General features: G+C 44.6%; 1 protein-coding gene across 2 annotated transcripts; it reads right to left on the reverse strand.

Moving 5' to 3' along the window:
- Window positions 1-2,053: 2,053 nt before the first annotated feature.
- Window positions 2,054-23,519, reverse strand: KDELR2 (KDEL endoplasmic reticulum protein retention receptor 2). 2 transcript variants are annotated; one of them, XM_002744068.7, is made up of 5 exons: window positions 23,346-23,519; window positions 13,665-13,765; window positions 8,260-8,418; window positions 5,759-6,011; window positions 2,054-4,135 (listed from the first exon to the last, which is right to left on the reverse strand). In XM_002744068.7, the coding sequence occupies exons 1-5, from the start codon at window positions 23,434-23,436 to the stop codon at window positions 4,101-4,103; spliced, it is 639 nt and encodes a 212-aa protein (XP_002744114.1). In that variant the 5' UTR covers window positions 23,437-23,519; the 3' UTR covers window positions 2,054-4,100. The 2 variants fall into 2 exon arrangements, with proteins under 2 accessions (XP_002744114.1, XP_008981819.1); XM_008983571.5 differs by lacking the exon at window positions 5,759-6,011 and having other exon boundaries at window positions 2,057-4,135.
- Between the last annotated feature and the right edge of the window lie 199 nt (window positions 23,520-23,718).

Here is a 23,718-nt window from a genome sequence, read left to right on the forward strand (position 1 = left end):
TCCTGGGTTCAAGCAATTCTTCTGTCTCAGCCTCCGTAGCAGCTGGAATTTCAGGCATGGGCCACCATGCCCAGCTAATTTTTGTATTTTTAGTAGAGACCGGATTTCACCATGTTGCTCAAGCTGGTCTTGAACTCCTGACCTCAGTGACCTACCTGCCTCGGGCTCCCAAAGTGCTGGGATTACAGGTGTAAGCCACCATGCACAGATGGAAATCTGAATTTTTTAAAAGCATTTTTTAAAGTGTTGAGATCTTCAGTTCTCAGACCTCAAAATAAATAAATAACTTTTTTGTTTCAAAGCACACACCAGTTTCTGGATTACAGGTCTTTAAAATTTTTTCAGTTTTTTTTTGAGACGGTGTTTTGCTCTTGTTGCCCAGGCTGGAGTGCAGTATTTTGATTTCTGCTCACTGCAACCTCCGCCTCCCAGGTTCAAGCAATTCTCCTGCTTTAGCCTCCCGAGTAGCTGAGATTACCGGCATGTGCCACCATGCCCAGATAATTTTTGAATTTTTAGTAGAGACAGGGTTTCACCATGTTGGCTAAGCTGATCTTGAACTCCTGACCTCAGGTGATCTGCCTGCCTCTGCCTCCCAAACTGCTGGGATTACATGCGTGAGCCACCACTCCAGGCGACTCTCACTTTTTTAAGTGCCCAAGGTGAAACCAGAACAGAGTATTTTAGTATTGTAAAAAAGTAACCTTGCCATTGCTTAAAAGGATATATACTATGTTATGCTGCAAATTTCTTTTAAATTGCAGGGACAAAAGGAGTTGCTTCAAAACTAGAGAAACACCCATAGCACCTCCAGCAGAATCCAGGCTACAGATTCCAGTTAACCCGGATAGTTGTGGGGATGGCTGGGTGGTATTGGTCAGAGCTCTGGTTTCTTGGAAATTCCACATCTGGCCACTAGAGGACGGAGGCACACAGAAAAAACCCACACAGACCCAATCAAGCAAGACTTAGATGGGTGGATGCTTTTGGAATTTACCTAAAATAATTTTTATTTTATTAATTTATTTATTTGAGATAGAGTCTCACTGTTGCCCAGGCTAGAGTGCAGTGGCACAATCTCAGCTTGCTGCAACCTCTGCCTTCCATGTTCAAGTGATTCTTGTGCCTCAGTCTCCCGAGTAGCTGAGATTACAGGTGTACACCACCACACCGGCTTATTTTTGTATTTTTAGTACAGGTGGGGTTTCACTGTGTTGGCCAGGCTGGTCTCGAACTCCTGACCTCAAGTGATCCATCCACCTCAGCCTCCCAAAGTGCTGGGATTACAGGCATGAGCCACTGTGCCTGGCCAATTTCTATAGCTCGCCAAACAAGAATTGTGAACCTTCTGGCAAAACTGACCCATATCAAATGGGCCAGAGGGACTCCTGTCAGATACAGTTCCCAACCAGCTTTTGAAGCAGCTGTCACAAGCTAAACACAGTCACATGGGGCAAAGGTGATTACTGGACGTGTACCAAGCTCTGGCTGTTAGCTTTGCCTACAGTGGCTCATTTAAACCGCACAGAAATCCCTGGGAGTTCACCTATGTGAGGGCAATGAGGCTACTGTGAAGTCCAGGGTCAGGGAGTGCAAGTGAGGGGGCCAAGTCTCAACACAGGCCTGGGTCCAATGCGTGTGCTTTTCTTACTTAGGGTTCCCAAAAATCACTATGATCTCCATAAAAACCCCTTCTCCACCTGCTCTTCTCTTGGCCAGAGTGTGAGGAAGCCAGAAACTTCTTCAAAGTTTCTCTGTGATTGAATTGGACAGGGGAATGGATTGGTCTGTTAAGAAGCCAATGGCCAGAAACCTTTCTTTTTAAAATGGAGATGTGGTCTTGCTATACTGCCCAGGCTGGCCTGAAACTCTTGGCCTCAAGTGACCCACCTTCCTTAGCCTCCCAAAGTGCTATGATTACAGGCATGAGCCACCAGGCCTGGCTGGAAAGCAGCTTTTCCTGTAATATCAATTACTGGACAAATCTCTGATCTTTGCTTTATTTCTCATCATGCTTACACTGAAAAACACACAAACACCTCAATAAAAAAAATTAATTACCTGGTAACCTTTATTCGGGAAGTGAAAGTAACTGTGAAACAGTGCTTCATAAGGCGTGGCATACAAGGCCTTGGTTTCCAACTCTAGCAAGGACGAGGCCCAGTCCTGCACTCCGTCGCAGGCACCATTGCTAAGATGTCCTCCTGGCTGACCACAAAACAGTGGTAACAACGTAGCCAAAGTTACTTTTACTTAGGTAGGATGACTGCAGAAGGCATCACTACGCGCAGCTTCCAGACCCTTCTGTGCGTCGTGCTCTCCAGTAGATGTGCCAGCTGTTGGATTTGCATGTACAAAGACAGATGTGTGCCCCACCCACCCTGGACTGGGCAGCAAGTGGCTGCTCACCTACTGCGCCAGACTTCCCAGCCTCCCTCCGCCCAGAATCTTCAAGGAGGTTGAAAAAAGACTACAGAAACTAAAGCAAGACCAGGATGCTATAAAGAAAGATGCACTGACACACAAAAGCAAAAACATGAGGCAAAGAGGGAAGAAATGAGGGAGACACAGAAGGTTAAACCATGTAGTTACACTGCCGATTTAGAAAGATGTTAAGACACACACTAGATACCAATGAAACCCATCCTGCACCCTTCCTCCAGAGGACATTGTAATGCAGAAAGCAAAAATACATCCTTTCTGTAATAAGCACTTAGTATTCAACACTTTAATATTTATGGTGCATCACATAGAAAAGTCGTATACTTTTGTATTAAATCAAAAAAAATAGCAAATCCATATAATGACAAAATTAGGAAGAAAAATTCTAATATTTCCACAAAATACAGAATGTCTTAAAGATGATTATATGGACTTTAAATGTTTGCAGCCCTACAGAGCTTTTGTTGCCAATTGAAAAACAAAAAAAATCATCCCAACACAGGATGTTTCAAAAGCCTATTTCATAAAAAAGGATAATTTATTCTATGTTTAATATAGTGTTTTTTAGGATGGTAACATAAGTCATGCAAGAGCTCAGTAAAACAAAACAAGAAACTATGATGTTGACTGTGGGTTAAATAAAAAGAAAAAAAACACACAAAACAAAAAGAATATAAGGAATGGTAAGTGGTGCTGTCAATTAAAAAACAAACCTGTAAATCATCTTACCACCGAAAAGTGATATGGAAAACTGTCTGAATCTGAGCAGGGAGGTGGCTGTAGTCATCTTCTGGCATTATAAATGAAAGTCATGGGTTAACTACTTGTGTTCCATTCCTCATAGCAGTAGACTCCTATATCCAAATGATCATGAACACCCCTCCCATCCCACACTCAGATGGAAAGCAGCCAGAACACCTGCCACTGGATTCTTCCGCACCCTTGGGACAGTCTCCACTCACACATTCCAGCAGGGGAGGAGGGCAGGCACCTTTGGTAACTCTTCAGTGAGACTCCATCGACATTCAGAATCTTAAAATTTTGGTAATGAAAACCGTGGACCCGCAAGACATCCTTACTAACCTTAAATGTAGTGTTGTGACATCCAACAAAGGAGTTCCACATTACGTGGGAATAAATTTGAACAGATACATCCAATTGAACATAGTGTCTCAGATTTCAAACAAATATAGCTCATCTTTTGGCAAAAAATAAATATAGTGGAATGCAATTTTGATAGGTGTAAGAATATATAATCTACCAACTGTCAAGGAGTACAGTTTCATTGCAGACACAAAGACTCAGCAGTTTCAAAGAATTTTTTAAAATAAAAAAAGAACATTTGCACTTATTCCTCACCAAATCTTCACTTTTGAAACTATCCCAATTGAAGCTACACACTGAATTTATTAATACAGCATTAAGTTTCTTTGTGTAAAAAAATCTTTGTACACAGTAATAAAAAAAGATAAGGCAAGATGCATTTAACAGAAACCTTCTGGCTCTTTTCCTCTGCGTTCTTACGGAGCCACTGATGTCTATCTGCAACAAAAGAGTTAAGTTTCTGATTTTCCGTATCAAGCATCTTATGCCTTTGCTGTGGTAAGAATTCTGTCCAAGCACCCTGAAGGACAGATGCTGGTGATGGTCTTTGGCGCTTATGCTGGCAAACTGAGCTTCTTTCCCTTGAGTACTAGAATTTCAAAGAGAGGAAAAGAAAACAAAAGTTACTGATACTGACAAATTTAGCTTCCTCCTTCCCATTCCTAGAAGTCTCCCACACACAAGATTCTACATAGTAAGGTATAGGAAATAAGCAATTGTATTTTAAAAATACAAATTTGATACAAAGTGCCACTAAATTCATAGTGGCTTTTTGTTATTATGACTTTTGCCCTAATCAATATATAGTAAAATATAGCTTATGTAGGGAGGCCTATGAAATTCTGGGTACTAAAATATAAAGGCCGGGTGCAGTGGCTCACACCTGTAATCCCAGCACTTTGGCAGGCAAGGGTAGGAGGATCCCTTGAAGCCAGGAGTTCAATAACAGCATAAGCAACAAACTGAGAGCGACCCCATCTCTATAAAAAAATTTTTTTAAATGAGCCAGGTGTGGTGGCATGCACCTGTAGTCCCAGTTACTCAGAAGGCTGAGCAGGGAGGATCACTTGAGCCCAGGAGTTTGGGGCTGCAGTGAGCTAAGATCACCGCACTGCATTCTTGCAGCCCGGGTGACAGAGTGAGACCCTGTCTCTTTGAAAAGAAAGAAAAAAACAAAAAAAAAATGGCTGGGCGAGACAGCTCATGCCTATAATCCTAGCACTTTGGGAGGCCAAGGCGGGCAGATCACAAGGTCAAGAGATTAAGACCATGGTGAAACCCTATCTCTACTAAAAAATACAAAAATTAGCTGGGCGTGGTGGCGCGCACTTGTGGTCCCAGTTACTCGGGAGGCTGAGGCAGGAGAATTACTTGAACCCAGGAGGCGAAGGTTGCAGTGAGCTGAGATTGCGCCACTGCACTCCAGCCTGGCACCTGGCAACAGAGCAAGACTGTCTCAAAAAAAAAAAAAAAAATGTAGATTTCTAGTGACATGAAAAATGTGAGTGGAATAAAAGCAGTATACAGATCAGCATGTAGAGTTTAAGTCATGTGTCTGTGTATGCATAGAGAAGTATCTGGTGTTAATGTTTACTAAAACACCAGATGAATTTTTTACAATGAAAATGTGCTGGTGGGGTGAGGTGGCTCACACCTATAATCCCAGCACTTTGGGAGGCCGAGGCGGATGGATCACAAGGTCAAGAGATCGAGACCATCCTGGTCAACATAGTGAAACCCCGTCTCTACTAAAAATACAAAAATTAGCCGGGCATGGTGGCGCGTGCCTGTAATCCCAGCTACTCGGGAGGGTGAGGCAGGAGAATTGCTTGAACCCAGGAGGCGGAGGTTTCGGTAAGCTGAGATCGTGCCATTGCACTCCAGTCTGGGTAACAACAGCAAAACTCCATCTCAAAAAAAAAAAAGAAAAGAAAATGTGCCATTTTAGGAAATCTATCACAAAAGAAAAAGCGTTGTTATATTGAGATTGCGCCACTGCACTCCAGCCTGGTGACAGAGCAAGACTCCATCTCAAAAAAAAAAAAAAAAAAGATGACACCCTGATCCAGAATGTTACTGGCCAGTCACAAAAATGGTTCTCTGGAGCCAGTTCTGCTTTATGAGAGAGTGCCAGGTTAGAAGAGTACTGGGCAAGGGCGCTCCTAAAAGAACACGTGACTCTAGAAACAACGTTAAGTTGCACTCAACATACCTTTTGTAATGTACAAGTAGAAGAAGTCACAGTATAGGATGGTCTGGACTACGCCGGCCACCACAGCAATGAGGTCAAAGAAGCCCTCAAAGTAGAAGCGCCAGATCCAGTTGACAAGATACAAAGCGCGATAGAGGCCCAAGAAGAACAGGTAGTGGGTGGTGATGGTCTCGGCCTCCCCAGTCTTGCTGATCATAAAGAGCTGCGGAAGGATAGCCACAGACTCCAGGTAGATGGAGAAGGTCCAGAGGATCTGGAAGAGAAATGGCAAGCTTCCGTCAGGCTCACTGCCCACCAGGAGCCTAGAGGAAACACTCTTGCTTGCTTTACCACAAAGCAGCTTAAGATGACAGGGAGTTGTGGAGTGGGGTATGTCGGCCCAAAATAGAACAACAGCTTGGCAAGTGCATAACCCAGTGGTCTCCAACCTTTTTGACACCAGCAACTGGTTTCATAGAAGACAATTTTTCCATAGACCAGCAGCGTGGATGGATGGTTTCCGGATGATTCAAGTGCATTGCATTCATTGTGCACTTTATTTCTATTATTATTGTAATATACAATGAAATAATTATACAACTCATCATAATGCCGAATCAGTAAAGGCCCTGAGCTTGATTTCCTGCAACTAGATAGTCCCATCTGGGGGTGGTGGGAGACAGTGACAGATCATCAGGCATTAGATTCTCATTAAGGAGCAGGCAACCTAGATCCTTTGCATGCACAGTTCACAATAGGGTTCGTACTCCTATGAGAACTGAATGCCGCCACTTTTATGACAGGAGGTGGAGCTTAGGCAGTAATGTGAGTGATGGGGAGCGGCTGTAAATACAATGAAGCTTCACTTGCTCACCCCACTGCTCATCTCCTCCTGTGAAGCCTGGTTTCTAACAAGCCACGAAACAGTACCAGTCAGTAGCCCAGGTGTTGGGGACTCCTGGCATAAATCACAGAAACTTAAGCAACCTTTAAGAGGCAGGGCACTGCCAGTGTAACAAGCTGGGTAACTTGGATGCCTCTACCTCTCTGAATTTTCATCACCTTGTCTCTCCAGGTTTATTTTTCCCTCTTCAATTTTCTGAGTCTACATACAGACATTTTTCCTGGACAAGCTTGTCCTGCTCCAGATTGGGGATGACTAATCAACCCTGTTTTCTGCCAGAGTTGACAGCATTGGTAAGTGGTAAGCTCCTACTTCCTCATTGCTGTTTTTTTTTTTAAGACGGAGTTTTGCTCGTTACCCAGGCTGGAGTGTAATGGTGCGATCTTGGCTCACCGCAACCTCTGCCTCCTGGGTTCAAGCAATTCTCCTGCCTCAGCCTCCTGAGTAGCTGGGTTTACAGGCACGTGCCACCATGCCCAGCTAATTTTTTGTATTTTTAGTAGAGACAGGGTTCACTATGTTGACCAGGATGGTCTCAATCTCTTGACCTCGTGATCCACCTGCCTCGGCCTCCCAAAGTGCTGGGATTACAGGCTTGAGCTACCGCACCCGGCCTCAAGTTTCTATTTCAAAGGAATCAGACAGTAAGCTGTCAGCAGACACCCATATACCTGGGTGCTTAATTTTCATCTACTTTTTTTTTTTTTATTTTTAAGACGGGGTTTCACCATGATGGTCAGGCTGGTCTTGAACTCCCGACCTCAGGTGATCCGCCCGCCTTGGCCTCCAAAGTACTTAAATTACAGGCATGAGCCACCACGCCCGGCCTCATCTATGATTTTTTACACCAGTCATGAACACTATACTGGAGTTTGCTAAACCAGAAAATAAAAAAATAAAAATAAAAAAAAAAACCCATGAACACCTACATGATCTGCCAGCATGAAAACAGGCCCATTCACCTAGATAACCAGATATGACCAATAAGTAACTTTTTTGTGGGGGATGGAGTCTTGCTCTGCCGCCAAGGCTGGAGTGCAGTGGCTCAATCTCAGCTCACTGCAACCTCTACCTCCTGGGTTTAAGTGATTCTTGTGCCTCAGCCTCTTGAGTAGCTGGGATTACAAGTGTGTGCCAACATGCCTGGCTAATTTTTGTATTTTTAATAGAAACAGAGTTTCACCATGTTGGCCAGGTTGAATGCATGAACCTCTGACTTCAAGTGATCTGCACACCTTGGCCTCCCAAAATGCTGGGATTATAGGCATGAGCCACCATGCCCGGCCCTAAATAACTTTTTTTTTCCTTCCCCTCTCAAGATGGAGTCTTACTCTGTCACCCAGGCTGGAGTGCAATGATGTGATCTCAGCTCACTGAAACCTCCGCCTCCTGGGTTCAAGCGATTCTCCTGCCTCAGCCTCCCAAGTAGCTGGGATTACAGGTGTGCACCACCACACCTCCTAATTTTTTGTATTTTTAGTAGAGACGGGGTTTTACCATGTTGGCCAGGCTGGTCTCAAACTCCTGATCTTATGATCCACTCACATCGACCTCCCAAAGTGCTAGGATTACAGGCGTGAACCACCATGCTAAGCCCTAAATAATCTCTTAAACTAACCTCAAGAGGAGAAAAATCATGATTGACTAGAAATGAGAGGCCTCCCACAGGGACCACCAGAAATTCCACTCGAAAGGTATCGTGATTTCCATCGTAGGTTGCCTTAAATTTCAGGTAGATCAGGTACACTGTGGCATAGGAGCAGGCAAGGTAGATAACCTACAACCAAAAGCAAAAACACCAGGTGTCAATACCTTGCCACTGTTCCAGCTCCCCCAGCTTTATCACCCATGTATTTGGAAAGGCAAGATTTTTTTTTCCTTAGCTTTTTTTAGAATTTTAAAACTTCAATACAGTAAAATTCTCCTTTTTGGAGGTGTTCAGTTCTGAGGCATAACTACCATTGCAATTAGGACACAGGACAGTTCCATCACCCCCAAAATTCTGCCATGATGCCCCTTTGTAGTCAAGTTCCCCCAGGCTTCCTCAACCTCCTGAAATTACGCTGATGTTCTGTCCCTAGTTTTGCTTTTTCTAGAATGCCACATAAATGGAGTCATATAGCATGTTGCCTTGAGTCCAACTTCCGTTAGCCTAATGTATCTCAGTCATCAAATTTATTGTGTATACAGCAGGTCCACCAATAATATATTTCGTCATGACGAGGAGATTAGTTCCCAGCTGGGGCAACTGTCCACATGGAGTTTGCATGCTCTCCACAGGTCTGCATGGGTCTTCTCCAGATACTCTGGTTTCCTCTTACATCTCAAAGATGTGCACGTTAGGTGAATTGGTATGTGTGAACAGTCCTAGTGTGAGTGTCGGTGTGGGTGAGTGCGCCCTATGATGGAATGGCATCCTGTCCAGTGGGGGTTCCCGCCTTGCACCTGAGCTGCTGGGATAGGCTCTGGGCACCTGAAACCCTGAAGTAAGTGGGTTGGAAAATGAATATGAATTATGGTAAAATAAAAATTCATAAAGTAGTATACAATAGTTATACAAATGTATCACAATAAACAATGTAGTACGAAAGCACTCAGTGAACCTGCTATGTTATTGTTTTTGAGCTTTATGACAGGAGTGTTCCTTATAATCTTTGCTTTGCAAACATATACTTCTTAATCTGCCACCACTATGACCATCATCATGCACTGATTCAGCAAAAATTGGATAAATAATTATGTTGCTTTTATTAATCTTTAAATGTATAGCTCACGTTTGTTTGTTTTTGAGACAGTCTTGCTCTGTCACTTATGCTGGAGTGCAGTGGCATGATCTTGACTCCCTGCAACCTCCGCCTACCAGGTTCAAGTGATTCTCCTGCCTCAGCCTCCTGAGTAGCTGGGATTACAGGTGCCCACCATGATGCCCAGCTAAGTTTTGTATTTTTAGTAGAGATGAGGTTTTGCCATGTTGGCCAGGCTGCTCTCGAACTCCTGACCTCAAGTGATGCACCCGCCTTGGCCTCCCAAAGTGTTGAGATTACAGACGTGAGCCACCACGCCCAGCCTGTTTTTGGTCTTTATTTAAAAGTTTGGGCCGGGTGTGGTGGCTCACATCTATAATCCCAGCACTTCGGGAGGTCAAGAGATTGAGACCATCCTGGTCAACATGGTGAAACCCCGTCTATACTAAAAATACAAAAATTAGCTGGGCATGGTGGCACGCGCCTATAGTCCCAGCTACTCGGGAGGCTGAGGCAGAATTGCTTGAACCCAGGAGGCAGAGGTTGCGGTGAGCTGAGATCACGCTATTGCACTCCAGCCTGGGTAACAAGAGTGAGAATGAAACTCCATTTCAAAAAAAAAAAGTCTGGGACCAGGAATATGCTGTAGGAACTTAACTCTTATTTGTACCAATTAGCCTATGGTAAAACTGGCTTCATTATATGTTGTTCCACTTCAAGTCACAGTTTCTAAGAACCTACCAATGACATCAATTGAGGGCCTAGTGTTAATAATTTGTTCCTTTTTTGTAGCTGAGTCCATTGTATGGATGCACTAGTTTGTTTATTCACTCACCAGTTGAAGGGCAGGTGGTTTCTAATTTGGGAGGACAGTGGACGAAGCTGCTGTGAACATTTGTGTACAAGTGTCTGTGTGAATGTAAGTTTTCGATTCTCTTGGGTATATAGTTAGAGGTGAGATTGCTGGGTCATATGTTAAGTGTAAGTTTAATTTGTTTTTAGTTTTTGAGATGAAGTCTTGCTCTGCTGCCAGACTGGAGTGCAGTGGTGTGATCTCGGCTCACTACAACCTCCACCTCCCGGGTTCAAGCAATTCTCCTGCCTCAGCCTCCCAAGTAGCTGGGATTACAGGCACGAACTGCCACACCCAGCTACTTTTTAGTGGAGATGGAGTTTTACCATTTTGGCCAGGATGGTCTCAATCTCCTGACCCCGTCATCTGTCCACCTCGGCCTCCCAAAGTGCTGGGATAATGGGTGTGAGCCACTGTGCCCGGCGGTAAATTTAACTTTAAAAATACAAAAATTAGCTAGGCGTAGTGGCAGGTACCTGTAATCTCAGCTACTTAGGAGGCTGAGGCAGGAGAACTGCTTGAATCTGGGAGGTGGAGGTTGCAGTGAGCAGAGATCATACCACTGCACTCCAGCCTGGGCAACAGAGTGAGACTGTATCTCAAAAAAAAAAAAAAAAAAAAAAAAAGGCCAAACAGCATATATTCCTTCAACCCCAAAGAAAAGTCTGATAGTCTAAAATTACATCAACTCTCGGACTGTAGAAATTTAGGCCCAAGAATCAAATAGCAGGTTTAGTCCAGGAACAGAAATACCTGAGGAGGTAGCTGTTCTGCCTGGTGCTACTTCTCCCCAGGAAAGACAACTTGAGAATATCTAGGGGCAGATGACTTAAAAAGAAAATGAGAGCAGTTATGAAGCCCTTACATGCTTTACAAAACCCACAAAGGGCTGGATGCAGCAGCTCACATCTGTAATCCCAGCAGCATTTTGGGAGGCCGAGGTGGGTGGATCACGAGATCAGGAGTTCGAGACAAACCTGGCCAAGATGGTGAAACCCCGTCTCTACCAAAAATACAAAAATTAGCCGGGTGTGGTGACACGAGGTGGAGGTTGCAGTGAGGTGAGGTTGTGCCATTGCACTCCAGCCTGGGTGACAGAGTGAGACTCCGTCTCAAAAAAAAAAAAACAAACCAAAACCCAAAAACCCACAAAGACACTAAATTGTCCCTGACAGCTCATCATGCAGTTGTATTTGTAAATAAAGTCAACATGGTATTAAAATTGTTGGTCATACTCATATACTGAAGAATTACCCCCAAAAGAAATCAAGGAACATTACATATACTATTATAGGAGCTCTCTCCACACACAAATGTATGTATGCATGTATGTGAATAAATAAAATACAAAATCTACATGCATAAACAAAACACACATACATCTACACATGCACTAAGCCCCCTCAGCACATTCAGCCAAGGCTCACAGCAGAGAGGCCCCTCACCAGGACCCAGTCTGTGGGTAGCTCAAGATTTTAAAACACTTGATGGCTGTTATTTCCACTAAGGCCTTAGCAGCAGCTGGAGAAGAACAGCTGCTTCTCTCCTCTCAACAGCATGTGGAAGTTAAAAGTAAAAAGACAGGAGCACCTCAGCTCTCACTCCAGACTTTCAGGACATTGTGCTTAGAAACTACAACCAAGCAAGCATGGAATCCTCTGAAACATGGGCATCCTGAGGGGGAGGGAGGATTCTTGCTCACACACCTCTATACCTATAGTTTTAATTTGCCTAGACAAGTGGGGACCTAACCATTTTTAAATAAGCTCATTATTTCCTGAATACTAGGTTCTCATCACTTGGTAATGAAGAATCCATTATAAGTCACTCAAATTTGCTAAGTGACTCAAAATCGCTTTACAAATTTTATAAAGACCAGACTCACATATTGCTATGTCTCCTTTCACCAGTGCTTATGAAAATTCTCTTGAATACAAAATGTTAAGGGAAGGTTGTTTAGATATAATACTTTTAAGTTTCAGTTTAAATATTACTTCCTTGGGTGTGCCAATAACCAAATGGCCTAGAATAGTGCCTGGCACACAGGGGCTCAGTATTTGTAGAATGAATGAATGAAAGAAATCAGACTCCTATTACATATCCTGAGAGCCCCTATACTTCTATCTTTGTTTCTTTTCTTTTCTTTTTTTTTTTTGAGACAGGGTGATGCTTGATCACTCAGGCTACCAGGCTCGAGTACAGTGATGTGATCATGGCTCACTGCAGCCTCAACCTCCAGGGCTCAAGTGATCCTACCACCTCAGCCTTCTGAGTAGTTGAGACTACAGGAGTACACCACCATGCCTGGCTAATTTATTTATTTATTTTAGAGACGGTGTCTTATTATGTTGCTCAGGCTGGTCTCAGATTCCTGGGCTCAAGCAATCTACACACCGTGGCCTCCCAAAGTGCTGGGATTACAGGCGTGAGCCACCGTGACTGGCCCAAGTTTAACTTTATAAGAAACTGCCAGCCAGGCACAGTAACTCACACCAGTAATCCCAGCACTTTGGGAGGCCGAGGTAGGCTATCATTTGAGGTCAGGAGTGTACTCTGTGTACTCCCCACACCAGACTAGAGACTTCTTATTTTCTGCCATATCCTCAGTGCCCAGCTCTGTAGGTGTTTATAAGCATGAATTCAACACTGTGAGAAAGAAACAAAGCTCACGTAGTCCATGAAATCCCCCACAAAGTCATATAGTATCCCAGTATGGGGTGTGTACCACAAAGTGTTAGGCTGTGTGCAAACATTTTGTATTTTAATAGTTATACATTTGTTTTAATGTGAATTAGAAAAACATATAAGAAAGACAAAAAAGGTGTTATAGATACTAATGCTTAGGACAAGTTCCAGGTTTAAAAATATGTTACTAAGTAAATGATGGCATAGAGAACATTTAAGCATAGCAAACATAATAAAAATGACACACACGGCAGTTTAAGAAAAACTCACTAAGTAGAAAAGAAAAAAGGTAGAGGCCTGTATACAGTTCCTCACACAGCAGCAAAATGAGACACTGCATTTAGGAGTCCTACTTTCATTCCTTGTTATGCACTAACTTGCTGGATTGCTCTGGGGACTCTGTAATTTCCCACGGCTTGAAAATATAATAGTTACCCCTCTTTCTTATAGAGTTATCCGGAGCTTTATATTTATCATACTTAAGGAACCTAAAATAAAAAAGCTTGAACTTCAAAGTATTTTAATTAACTACCGTTTTGAAACCAAAGATGTATGTTTACTGATAGCTCATTTATTCCCAGTTATACGTAGAAGGTGGTCTAAAAGTTTTAAAGTCAAGAACAGCATATTAAGACATTATTTTTGGAGCATTTTAATTAAAATACACAGCTGACATAAATTAAGTATCCATAGGTCTGTGTACTATAGGCGAAATACATTCCAGTGCATGGCATACCATACCTTCATAGATGTATTATACAATGAAATAAATGAAGTAAAAAGATCCAGGTAACGAGTTGTGAAGACCAGTGCAAACAGAAGCTGGCTTTTCCCAGAAATACCTAGAGAAACAGAAGGGAAGTATTAGAAAGGCCTGAAAGCTTTATGATTCCTGTGGATCACACTGGGCAGGGGATGTAGACAGGGAAGGAGGGGCACGTGGGGTCAAGGCCCAGGTTTGGGGATGCCTCTAAATGAACAAGAGCAGCTGTAGTTTTTCTATCCTCATCATTCCTGAATGCACCCCTTTTAAGAAGCTCTAACAGGCTTTTCTGTCTCACTATAAAGGGTGACTAAAGGAAAGGGGCTTCATTTTGGCAAGATGTGTATCATTCAAAGGAACCTTGTATTTCTCAAATATATCAACTTAGGTAGGAACGAATTTCTCTCAATAATTCTGTCATTTAGTGTTATAATTTGTCTCTTACCTATGGATTTTTCTTTTCTTTTTTTCTCTCCCCACCACCCTGAGACAGTCTCCCTCTGTTGCCCAGGCTGGCATGCAGAGGCATGATCATAGCTCACTGTTGCCTTGATCTCCGGGGCTTAAGCAATCTTCCCACCTCGGCCTCCCGAATAGGTAGGACTAGAGGTGTGAGCTATCCCACCCAGCTGATTTAAAAAAAAAAAAAAAAAGTTTTGTACAGATAAGAGTTTCACCATGTTGCCCACACTAGTCTTGAACTCCTGGGTTCAAGCAACTCTCCCAGCCTCCCAAAGTGTTGGGATTACAGTTATAAGCCACCTCCCCTAGCCCTTTCTTTGCATGGTAAAATAGTATCTCCATGGTGAGAAATCTTTTGAGAACAGAGTTGGAGTCTACTGTGATTAAGGGGGATGAGGAGTCTAGTGAAGAGCACTGACTCAAGTAAGAGCTGCGCAGGAACTCCTGCTGGAGTAACAGCGTGACCTCCCAAGGTGACTCCTTTGCTAAGGGCAGCAAGTACTTGGGCATGTTAAGATTTTTAAAGCTTCCATCTCAATTGGGCATAATGGTTCATGGCTGTAATCTCAATACTTTGAGAGGCTAAAGAGGGAGGATAACTTGAGCCCAAGAGTTCGAGACCAGACTGGGCAACATAGCAAGAGTCTGTCTCTACAAACAAACAAACAAACAAACAAACAAAATTATAGCCAGGCCAAGGTGGCGCACGCCTGTGGTCCCAGTTCATGGGAGGTTGAGGTGGGAGGACTATGTGAGTCCAGGAGGTTGAGGCTGCAGTGAGCTGTGGTCACATCCCTGTACTCTAGCCTGGGTGACAGAGTGAGACCCTGTCTCAAAAAATTAAAAAACAAAAACAAAAACAGAAATTTCATTGTATTTGTATAAAAATGTTCCTGAATGCTAGGACAACATGAAGGTAGGAACCTGCAACTACAGCCAGTCTTCAAAAGCAACTGTGTTTCCACTTCCAACCACCCACCCACCTCCAGAGCACTGCCTGGCATGGCCACACTCAGCTGGGAAGGCTGGATGTTTATGTGGTGTGCACACAGCTTTTCTGACATCTATATTTAGCCAAATATTTACGTGACAAAGGACATAAACTATGGGTTTCAGTGCTGGAGACTGAGCAGATGAATTAAAGAAACTGAGGGCTGCGCTGGGCACGGTGGCTCAAGCCTGTAATCCCAGCACTTTGGGAGGCCGAGGCGGGAGGATCACGAGGTCAAGAGATTGAGACCATCCTGGCCAACATGGTGAAACACCGTCTCTACTAAAAATAAAAAAAAATTAGCTGGGTGTGGTGGCGTGCGCCTGTAGTCCCAGCTACTCGGGAGGCTGAGGCAGGAGAATTGCTTGAACCTGGGAGACGGAGGTTGCAGTGAGCCGAGATTGTGCCACTGCACTCCAACCTGGTGCCTGGCAACAAAGTGAGACTCTGTCTCAGAAAACAAACAAACAAACAAACAAAAAACTGAAGGCTGATTAAATGTCAGAACCCACCCACCCTCATCTTTAATGCAAACTTCACACCATTACACATTTTAGTAAGTATGAGTGTAACAGAAACGTCTCTTCACCCAAATCATTCACAACACTACTCTGGAACATGAAAAGCCCATTATTTTTATTTTCTTGAGACTGGGTCTCACTCTGTTGCCCAGGCTGGTGCCTGGGAAGAGTACAGCCCACTGCACCTTCGACCTCCCTGGGCTCAGGTGATCCTCCCACCTCAGCCTCCTGAGTAGCTGGGACTACAGGTGCATGTGCCACCACGCCTGGCTAATTTTTGTATTACACATTGTTTTTCAGTATTTTATGAACAATCATTTTGCAGCTTGCTGAAGCTGAAAGCCTGAATTTAAGAATGTTACTTTCTCAGATGAATATTTGCAGTCCCAGCCTATTCACATACACACCTAAATAGAAATGGAAGAAAATGTTGATGCCATCCTTCCAGATCCATCAATAGAAACCAACTTCAAGGAGGAGACACAGACAGTAAATCTGCTCTGCTTAGTCTTTTCCTCAGTAACGGGTAACTTTTTTTTCCCTACAGAGATCAATGCTCCAAAGGGGAAATAACAAGGCTGCTGCTAACCAAGAAAACTAGAGGTTACAGAAGGGGAAGAAGAAAGAACAGGGAGCAGTCAGAACATGTCTGGTGTTTGTGGAAGCCTTAAGAAATCAATTTCCAGCTTATTTCCTATATGATTCTTTCCAGTATTTTAAATACAAACACATAGGATACAGATAGGTGAATTCTGTGGGAAAGGGTTTTACTCTAACAGAACTTTGGAAGCCAGGCAGATTTGAAATTGTGTCCTTGTTCCCAGCATTCCTATACTGAAAACCAGGGATCATCATATTGTCTTTACCAGCCCCCATGAAGACCCAACTCACATCCCACCTCCTCCAGAGGTCATGTCTAAAGACACCCACCCTTGGGGCTGTTGATTCATTCAGCAAGCACATAATGAGACCTGCTTCATGCCAGCTGCTGCCTTAGCTCCAATTACGGTACTTATAAAAATACACTGTGATGATTTGGTTCCTGCTTCTCTTCTCCCCAAAAACCCCATTGGATACTGAGATCTCTAAAGGCTGGGGTCGCACCTTATTCCATCTTGTATTTCCTGCATGGTACACTGGCCCCGACACACAGCAGGACTCAGAAAATATTTGCTGAATGAACAAATGGACAAAAGAAAATGGAATTCATTTTATCTTCATGTCATGGGGGCAAATTCTCATTTTGTGGTATTTTGGGAGAACACTTCTGAAGAATGTCCAAGTCATACTGTGTCCCTGTGACTGCAATAGGGCTCTGCCCTAATTTACCACAAGCTAGAGGGTGGGAGAGCCCTGAGTGTGCATGGGGCAGTGTGTTGTCTACGGCCTGTCCATGGAGTAGCATCCACACAGGACTACCATACTAGAAATCTGCGGATGCTAACGTGGTCCCACACCATTCTCCCTGGCCCGGGATCCTGATTAAGAAGTAGGAGCTTCTTCTTACAGAACAACAAAACTGTTCTGTCTTCACAGGAAAATGGGGATCCTAGCTGAAGACAGAATGGGGTAGGGCAAGAATCTCCTGGAAGGGTTAGGGGTAGAACACCTGCTGCTAAGCCAGAGCAGCTCCCAGTTAGTATCTCTCGATTTTGAGATCAAAGCATGCTAAGGTTACCAGGTAATACGCTCTCCCAGAATACTCACTTTTGTAAATGTTTCTGAAACTGACATCCCCATACCATATACACCAAACACCCGTAACAAGGAGTACAACTTGTTAAATGGAAGCCAGTCATTAAACTTAACATCATTCTTGTCTTATTCTACTGTATCAGGTTAAAAGTCTTGTTTTCTGGGGTCTTTGTGGCCCAGGCTGGAGTACACTGGACTAGGAGTTCAATAGCTGACTGCAGCCTTGAACTCCTAGTCTCAAGTAATCCTCCCAATAAGGTATATTACAAAAATAGCTAGAAGAGAGGTTTTTGAATGCAGAAATGATAAATGCATGAGATGATGGATATAACTACCCTGCTTAAATCATTGGATTGAAACATCAAGGTATATCCCATAAGTATATCCAATCATAATGTACCAATTAAAAATTTAATCCATAACCCAAAATAATGCAAATAAAAACACATAAACCAAAAACATGAACATTTTAAAATTTGATAGTGTCAAATTTCTCCTAGAAAGGCTATGCCAATTAACATATCTACTAACACCAAAGGAGAAGACTCTTTTCTTCACATCATTGTCAACATGAGAGGTTGTAAACCTCTTTTACTTTTTCCTACCCAGTGGTGGGCAGGTAATAGTATGCACTGGTGTTTTTCTTTCTTTGCTTGGCTCTCCCCTCCTTTTTTTTTTTTTGAGATAGAACCTCACTCTGTTGCCCATGCTGGGGTATAATGGCATGATCACAGCTCACTGCAGCCTGAGGCTTAAGTGATTTTCTCACCTCAGCCTCCTGAGAAGCTAAGACACAGGTACACGCCACCATGCCCAGCTAATCTTTTATTTTTTGTGAGATAGAGTCTCACTGTGTTGCCCAGGCTGGTCTCAAGCTTCTGGCCTCAAGTGATCCTTTAGCCTTGGCCACCGAAAGCGCTGGGACCACATGCAGGAGCCACCACACCTGGTCTGAATTGCTCTTTTGCTCTTGCGCACGTGCTCTCTCTCTCTCTATATATATATATGTATAAAATATATGTATTATATATATATATTTTGAGATGGAGTCAGACTCTGTCACCTAGGCTGGAATGCAATGGCGCGATCTTGGCTCACTGCAACTTCTGTCTCCCAGGTTCAAGCGATTCTCCTGCCTCAGCCTCCCATGTAGCTCAGATTACAAGGGCCCGCCGCCACGCCTGGCTAATATTTTGTATTTTTTGTAGAGACAGGGTTTCACTATGGTGGGCAGGCTGGTCTTGAACTCCTGACCTCAGGTGATCCACCTGCCTCGGCCTCCCAAAGTGCTGGGATTACAGGCGGGAGCCACCACGTCCAGCTGCACTGCTATTTTAATATTCAAGTTCCTAGCTTCTAGTGAGGCTGGGCATCCTTTCATGCTTCACTGGTCTTTTGTTATTCATCAGTGAATCGCCCGCTTTGCTCATTTTTCTGCTGGGTTTTTATTTGTAGGAGTACTTTATTACAGATATTAAGCTTTTGTCACTTAGGAATATTACAGATTATTTCTCTCAGTTTATTGCCTTTAGCTTCGATAATATTCTGAATTAAGAAATCAATTTGGAGAGATGTGTCTTATCCTTCTTCACCAGCCTGCCTGGGTGCTCTCCAGGACCATGGTATGAATATACATGCAGGTCATCTACTATGTACATCAGCAAAGTTTAATACTTCCTTTTTTTTTTTTTTTTTTTGAGACAGAGTTTTGCTCTTGTTGCCCAGGCTGGAGTATAGCGGCACAATCTTGGCTCAGTGCAATTTCCAACTCCTGGGTTCAAGTGATTCTCCTGCCTCAGCCTCGTGAGTAGCAGGGATTACAGGTGTGTGCCACCACGTCCAGCTAATTTTTGTATTTTTAGTAGAGATGGGGTTTCCCAATGTTGGCCAGGCTGGTCTTGAACTCCTCACCTTAGGTGAGCCATCCACCTCAGCCTCCCAAAGTGCTGGGATAACAGGCGTGAGCCACCACACCCAGCCTTAATACTTTTCATATAGGTCTTATACACATCTTGCTGGAAAGTCAGAGGAGCCTTCCCTGGGATGGTCTTGCCATTTCACACCCATAGGCTTTAACTGCCTGACAGTTTGACATCCTACGTTTTTATCTTTCATACATTTTCATATCATTTCAACTACACCGCAGCTTTCCTGAGAATAGAAACTTGTTTTGTTGTTTGTTTTTGAGATGGTCTCAGTCTGTCACCCAAGCTGAAGTACAGTGGTGTGATCACGGCTCACTGCAACCTCGACTTCCTGGGCTCCAGCGATCCTCCCCACTCAGCCTTCTGAGTAGCTGGGTGGGATCACAGTGCACTACCACGGCTGGCTAATTTTTGTATTTTTGGTAGAGACAGGGTTTCACCATGCTGCCCAAGCTGGTATTGAACTCCTGTACTCAAGTGATCCACCTATCTTGGCCTCCCAAAGTGCTGGGATTACAGGCATGAGCCACTAAGTCCAGCTGAGAACAGAAAGTTTTAATAGCTGCAAGCTGTTGCTCTGAACTGTGTGCCAGTGCCTTGCACATAGAGGGTGGTCAATAAATGTTTCAGAGTAATGGTTACTTAGAGACTGGCACTGAAAGTAGCTGAGGTGACAGCAACTACAGAGGGAGCTGCACAGGTGATGCAAAAGCTACCTGGAGTACTCCACATCTTACCCACTACATGACTTCAAAAATATAAACTGACCAATATGTGAAATCTGGATACCATAAGCTCCAGTATGGTGTTTGGTAGGATGGAAAGTTTACAACCTACATAACAGCTAACAACAATCTAAGCAACAGGGGAAACAGGGAAGGAGAGAGATTAGGGGAGGAAGGCCTGAGGTCATGGATCTCAGAAAGACTCCTCTAGCTACGGTAGATGTATACTAATAGATACTGCACTACAGTAGATATAGCACTAATAACCATCAGCCTGCAGGAAAATCTGGATAGGAAGCCCTTCATAACTAAAACCACAACTTGTTCTCCCGAGGTTAAGTAGATCAGTGTTTAGGACAAAAATAAAGTGACAACATGAGCATACTGTGGATGGAGCTGCAATGATAATCAGAACAGGAGAAACTCACAGTCCATTTTGGCACCCTTCTGTAATGACAATAGCAGACACAGCCACAAGAGAATGCAGACTCAAACATGATCAACTCACTGTCCCTACTTTGAAATGGTCCTTAAAGGCAGCTGTTCTGGAATCTATGAGGAAAACAGAATCTCCAACTTCCTCACTAGCTTCTCTGATCCTTACTGGGTAAAAAGCACCACAGTTCCGAGACTAAAATAGCATTTTCAAAACTAGTGCTTAAATCCTAAAAATGAACCTCAGTATCAGTATTTTCAAAATGAGAAACACAATCTGGATGCACGTGTCTCCTATTCCAGTTATTTGAGAAACTCTTATCAAATTCTTACTCTTTTGAAAGACTCTTAAACAACTTTTATTATTTAATATGGGAAAAAAAAGGCAGCCTGTCAAATTTAGCATTTAATTCTGAATAAATGACTGGGTGCCGTGGCTCACGCCTGTAATCCCAACACTTTGGGAGGCTAAGGCAGGTGGATCATGAGGTCAGGAGTTCAAGACCAGCCTGGCCAAGACAGTGAAACCCCATCTCTACTAAAAAAATACAAAAACCAGCTGGGCGTGGTGGCGGGTGCCTCTAATCCCAGCTACTCAGGAGGCTGAGGCAGAGAACTGCTTGAACCAGGGAGATGGAGACTGCAATGAGCTGAGATCACGCCACTGCACTCCAACCTGAGCAACAGAGTGAGACTCCGTAGCAGAAAAAAAGGAAAGAAATCTATTCTGGAGTTGCACTAAATTCTCTCAAATATCTTAGTGTGAATAAAAGTTTAGGAGACAGCACACTTCAAGACTTAACGACTTGCCAGAGGAAGGGATTCTGAAAAACAAAAGAAAATGAAGAGACTCACACAAAGATTCTGGAGCAAAACTAAAGATTAAAAGTAACACTGCCACGCACTGCGGCTCACACCTGTACCCAGCCACTCAGGAGGCTGAGGTAGGAGGATCACTTGAGCCCAAGAGTTTGAGTCTGTAGTGAGGTGACACAGCCACTGCACTTCAGCCAGAGTGAGACACCGCACTAACTCTTAAAAAAAAAAAAAGTAACAACATCTGAGTGTAACAAAAAATAATCTAAACATGTGGTTTGGTATCCAATGTTTATTTCAGCTCCATTAGAAATTCATCAATCAGATCCTTTGAGGTACTAATTGTGCTTCAATCCTGGCTCTATCACTAATTTATTCGCCTCCCTAAGACTCAGTTTCCCCATAAAAGAATGGGAACAATAGCACCTAACTCCTAAAGTTATTTTAATGACAACCTGGGATAAGCTATATAAAGCACTCAGCTGACTACTTGCTAGAAAGCAAGTGCCTCAAAGTCAGTTCTCAGAATTGCTATAATTATTTGTTGTCATTGGAAACCATACAGTGGAGCCTCTCAGAACTATGTATCAATTGAGAGATCACCTCCAAGTCAGACACACTGGCACACGGACTTTGTAACACCCATTTTGACTGCTCAAAGGTCTTTTTGGTTTTGCTTACTTCCTGGATCTCAGTTAGGTAGGTGAGGCCTGCAGACAGCAGAATTAGGGATGAAGTGTGACTTTAGACGTCAACATTTTAAGAAAGAAATCAGGTGAATAGAGTCTCTGCCACCCAGATCCTTCAGGATTATCTTTTACTGCCTCTGAAAATATTAAGTTCTTGATTTCAACAAAAGTTATTTCACCGAGCATCAAAAATAAGTTTAGGAATTTTTTAAAAAGTTAAAGCCTGGGCAACATGGTGAAACCTTGTGTCTACAAAAAAAAAAAAAAAAAAAAAAAAATTAGCCAGGCATGGTGGTGCATGCCTGGAGTTCCAGCTATTCAGGAGGCTGAGGCAGGATTACTTAAACCAGGGGAGGTAGAGGCTGCAGTGAACAGTGATCACACCACTGCACTCCAACCTGGGTGACAGCGAGACCCTGTTTCAAAAAAAAAAAAGAAGTAAAAAACTTGCGATTATTATGCCTTTAAAATTAAATGAAATGTAAAAGTCCACAACCATTATCTAGGAAAGTCTCGTTTCACTGCCTACCAGCAGTGCCTGCATGAAATCTGTACTCCTGAACAGGGCAGCAGCCAACTCACTGGTGACGTGGAGCGAGGAACGGCAGCAGCTCATAGGAGAGACCTCCGCGGTCCCCAGATGCCGCAATTGTAAGAGAACCAGTTATTAGATGGAGGCACTTGGAGTTTGACAAACCAGATAGTTTTCCCCAAAGCAGAGTTAATTACGCCAAGAAAATCACTTTAGACCTCCCCGCAAGCCCCTGCCCTGGCAGGTGTGATCCTGGATTCAAGGGCTTGGGTGAAGCCCACACAACTCTAAGAACATGCGATCCGACCCCACTACACCACACCTAGAGCCCAAGCCTTGCACCGGCAGGGTGGGGAGCCGGATGACCTGTCCTCGCGCCCGCCCCACCTCCCGAGCTGGCTGGGCTGCCACGTCAGGCCCAGCCAGCAGCGATCCTGCCCATCCTCCTCCCGCCCGTGCCATTGATACGCGGGTTCCTTGCACCCCTGGCAGCCCCCAAGCGGGACCCCGGCCAGAGAAGCGCCTCCATTCAAGCCCAGGGAGGGGCCACGCCTGGGGGAACCTCCCACCCACGCCAACTTTTCAGACAGAGCAGGGCCCCGCGCAGCCGGGTGCGCCCCGACGGCTCAAGTTCGCGCCGGGATCTGGTGCAGAGCGGGGCCCCGCGCTGCGACACCTGGCCCGGCGGCGCCCACACCGAGGGCCGGCAGACTACTGCCCCTTGGGTCCGGGCACCCGCTAGGCCGGCCGAGGGGGTGTGTCGGGCCGGCGCAGGCCCCGTGGGCAGTGAGGCGGTCGAGGTCAGCGGGTCAAAGGCGAGACCCAGCCCCCGCGTCCGAGCCTCTCGGGGCCTTCCCCGGTCTCTCACCCGCGCAGGAGCGCGTCTTCCAGATCTTCAGCAGCAGGATGACGATGGCCGCCAGGTGGGATAGGTCCCCGGTCAGCCGGAAGATGTTCATGGCGGCGGTCGGCGCAGCGCGGCGGCCCCGGAGCTCGGCGGCTCAGGCAGCAACAGCCCCTGAGAGGAAACGGCGAAGATGGCGAGAGCGGCCGCGACGTGGCCAGGGACGTGGCCGAACTGTCGGCGCGCGCGCGCGCGCGGGGCAGCCTGGGAAAGCGGCGCCAGGCCCCGCCCCCGTCCCGCCCCTTAAAGGGGACGAGCGCAAGCTTGGCCAGGCAGCTCTCAGGGACTCCCTTGCCAGAAGACCCCGGACTCTCTGCCCACTTTTCCCTGCCGGGTT

This window comes from Callithrix jacchus, chromosome 2, assembly GCF_049354715.1.
Source record: "Callithrix jacchus isolate 240 chromosome 2, calJac240_pri, whole genome shotgun sequence".
NCBI classification, from domain to species: domain Eukaryota; kingdom Metazoa; phylum Chordata; class Mammalia; order Primates; family Cebidae; genus Callithrix; species Callithrix jacchus.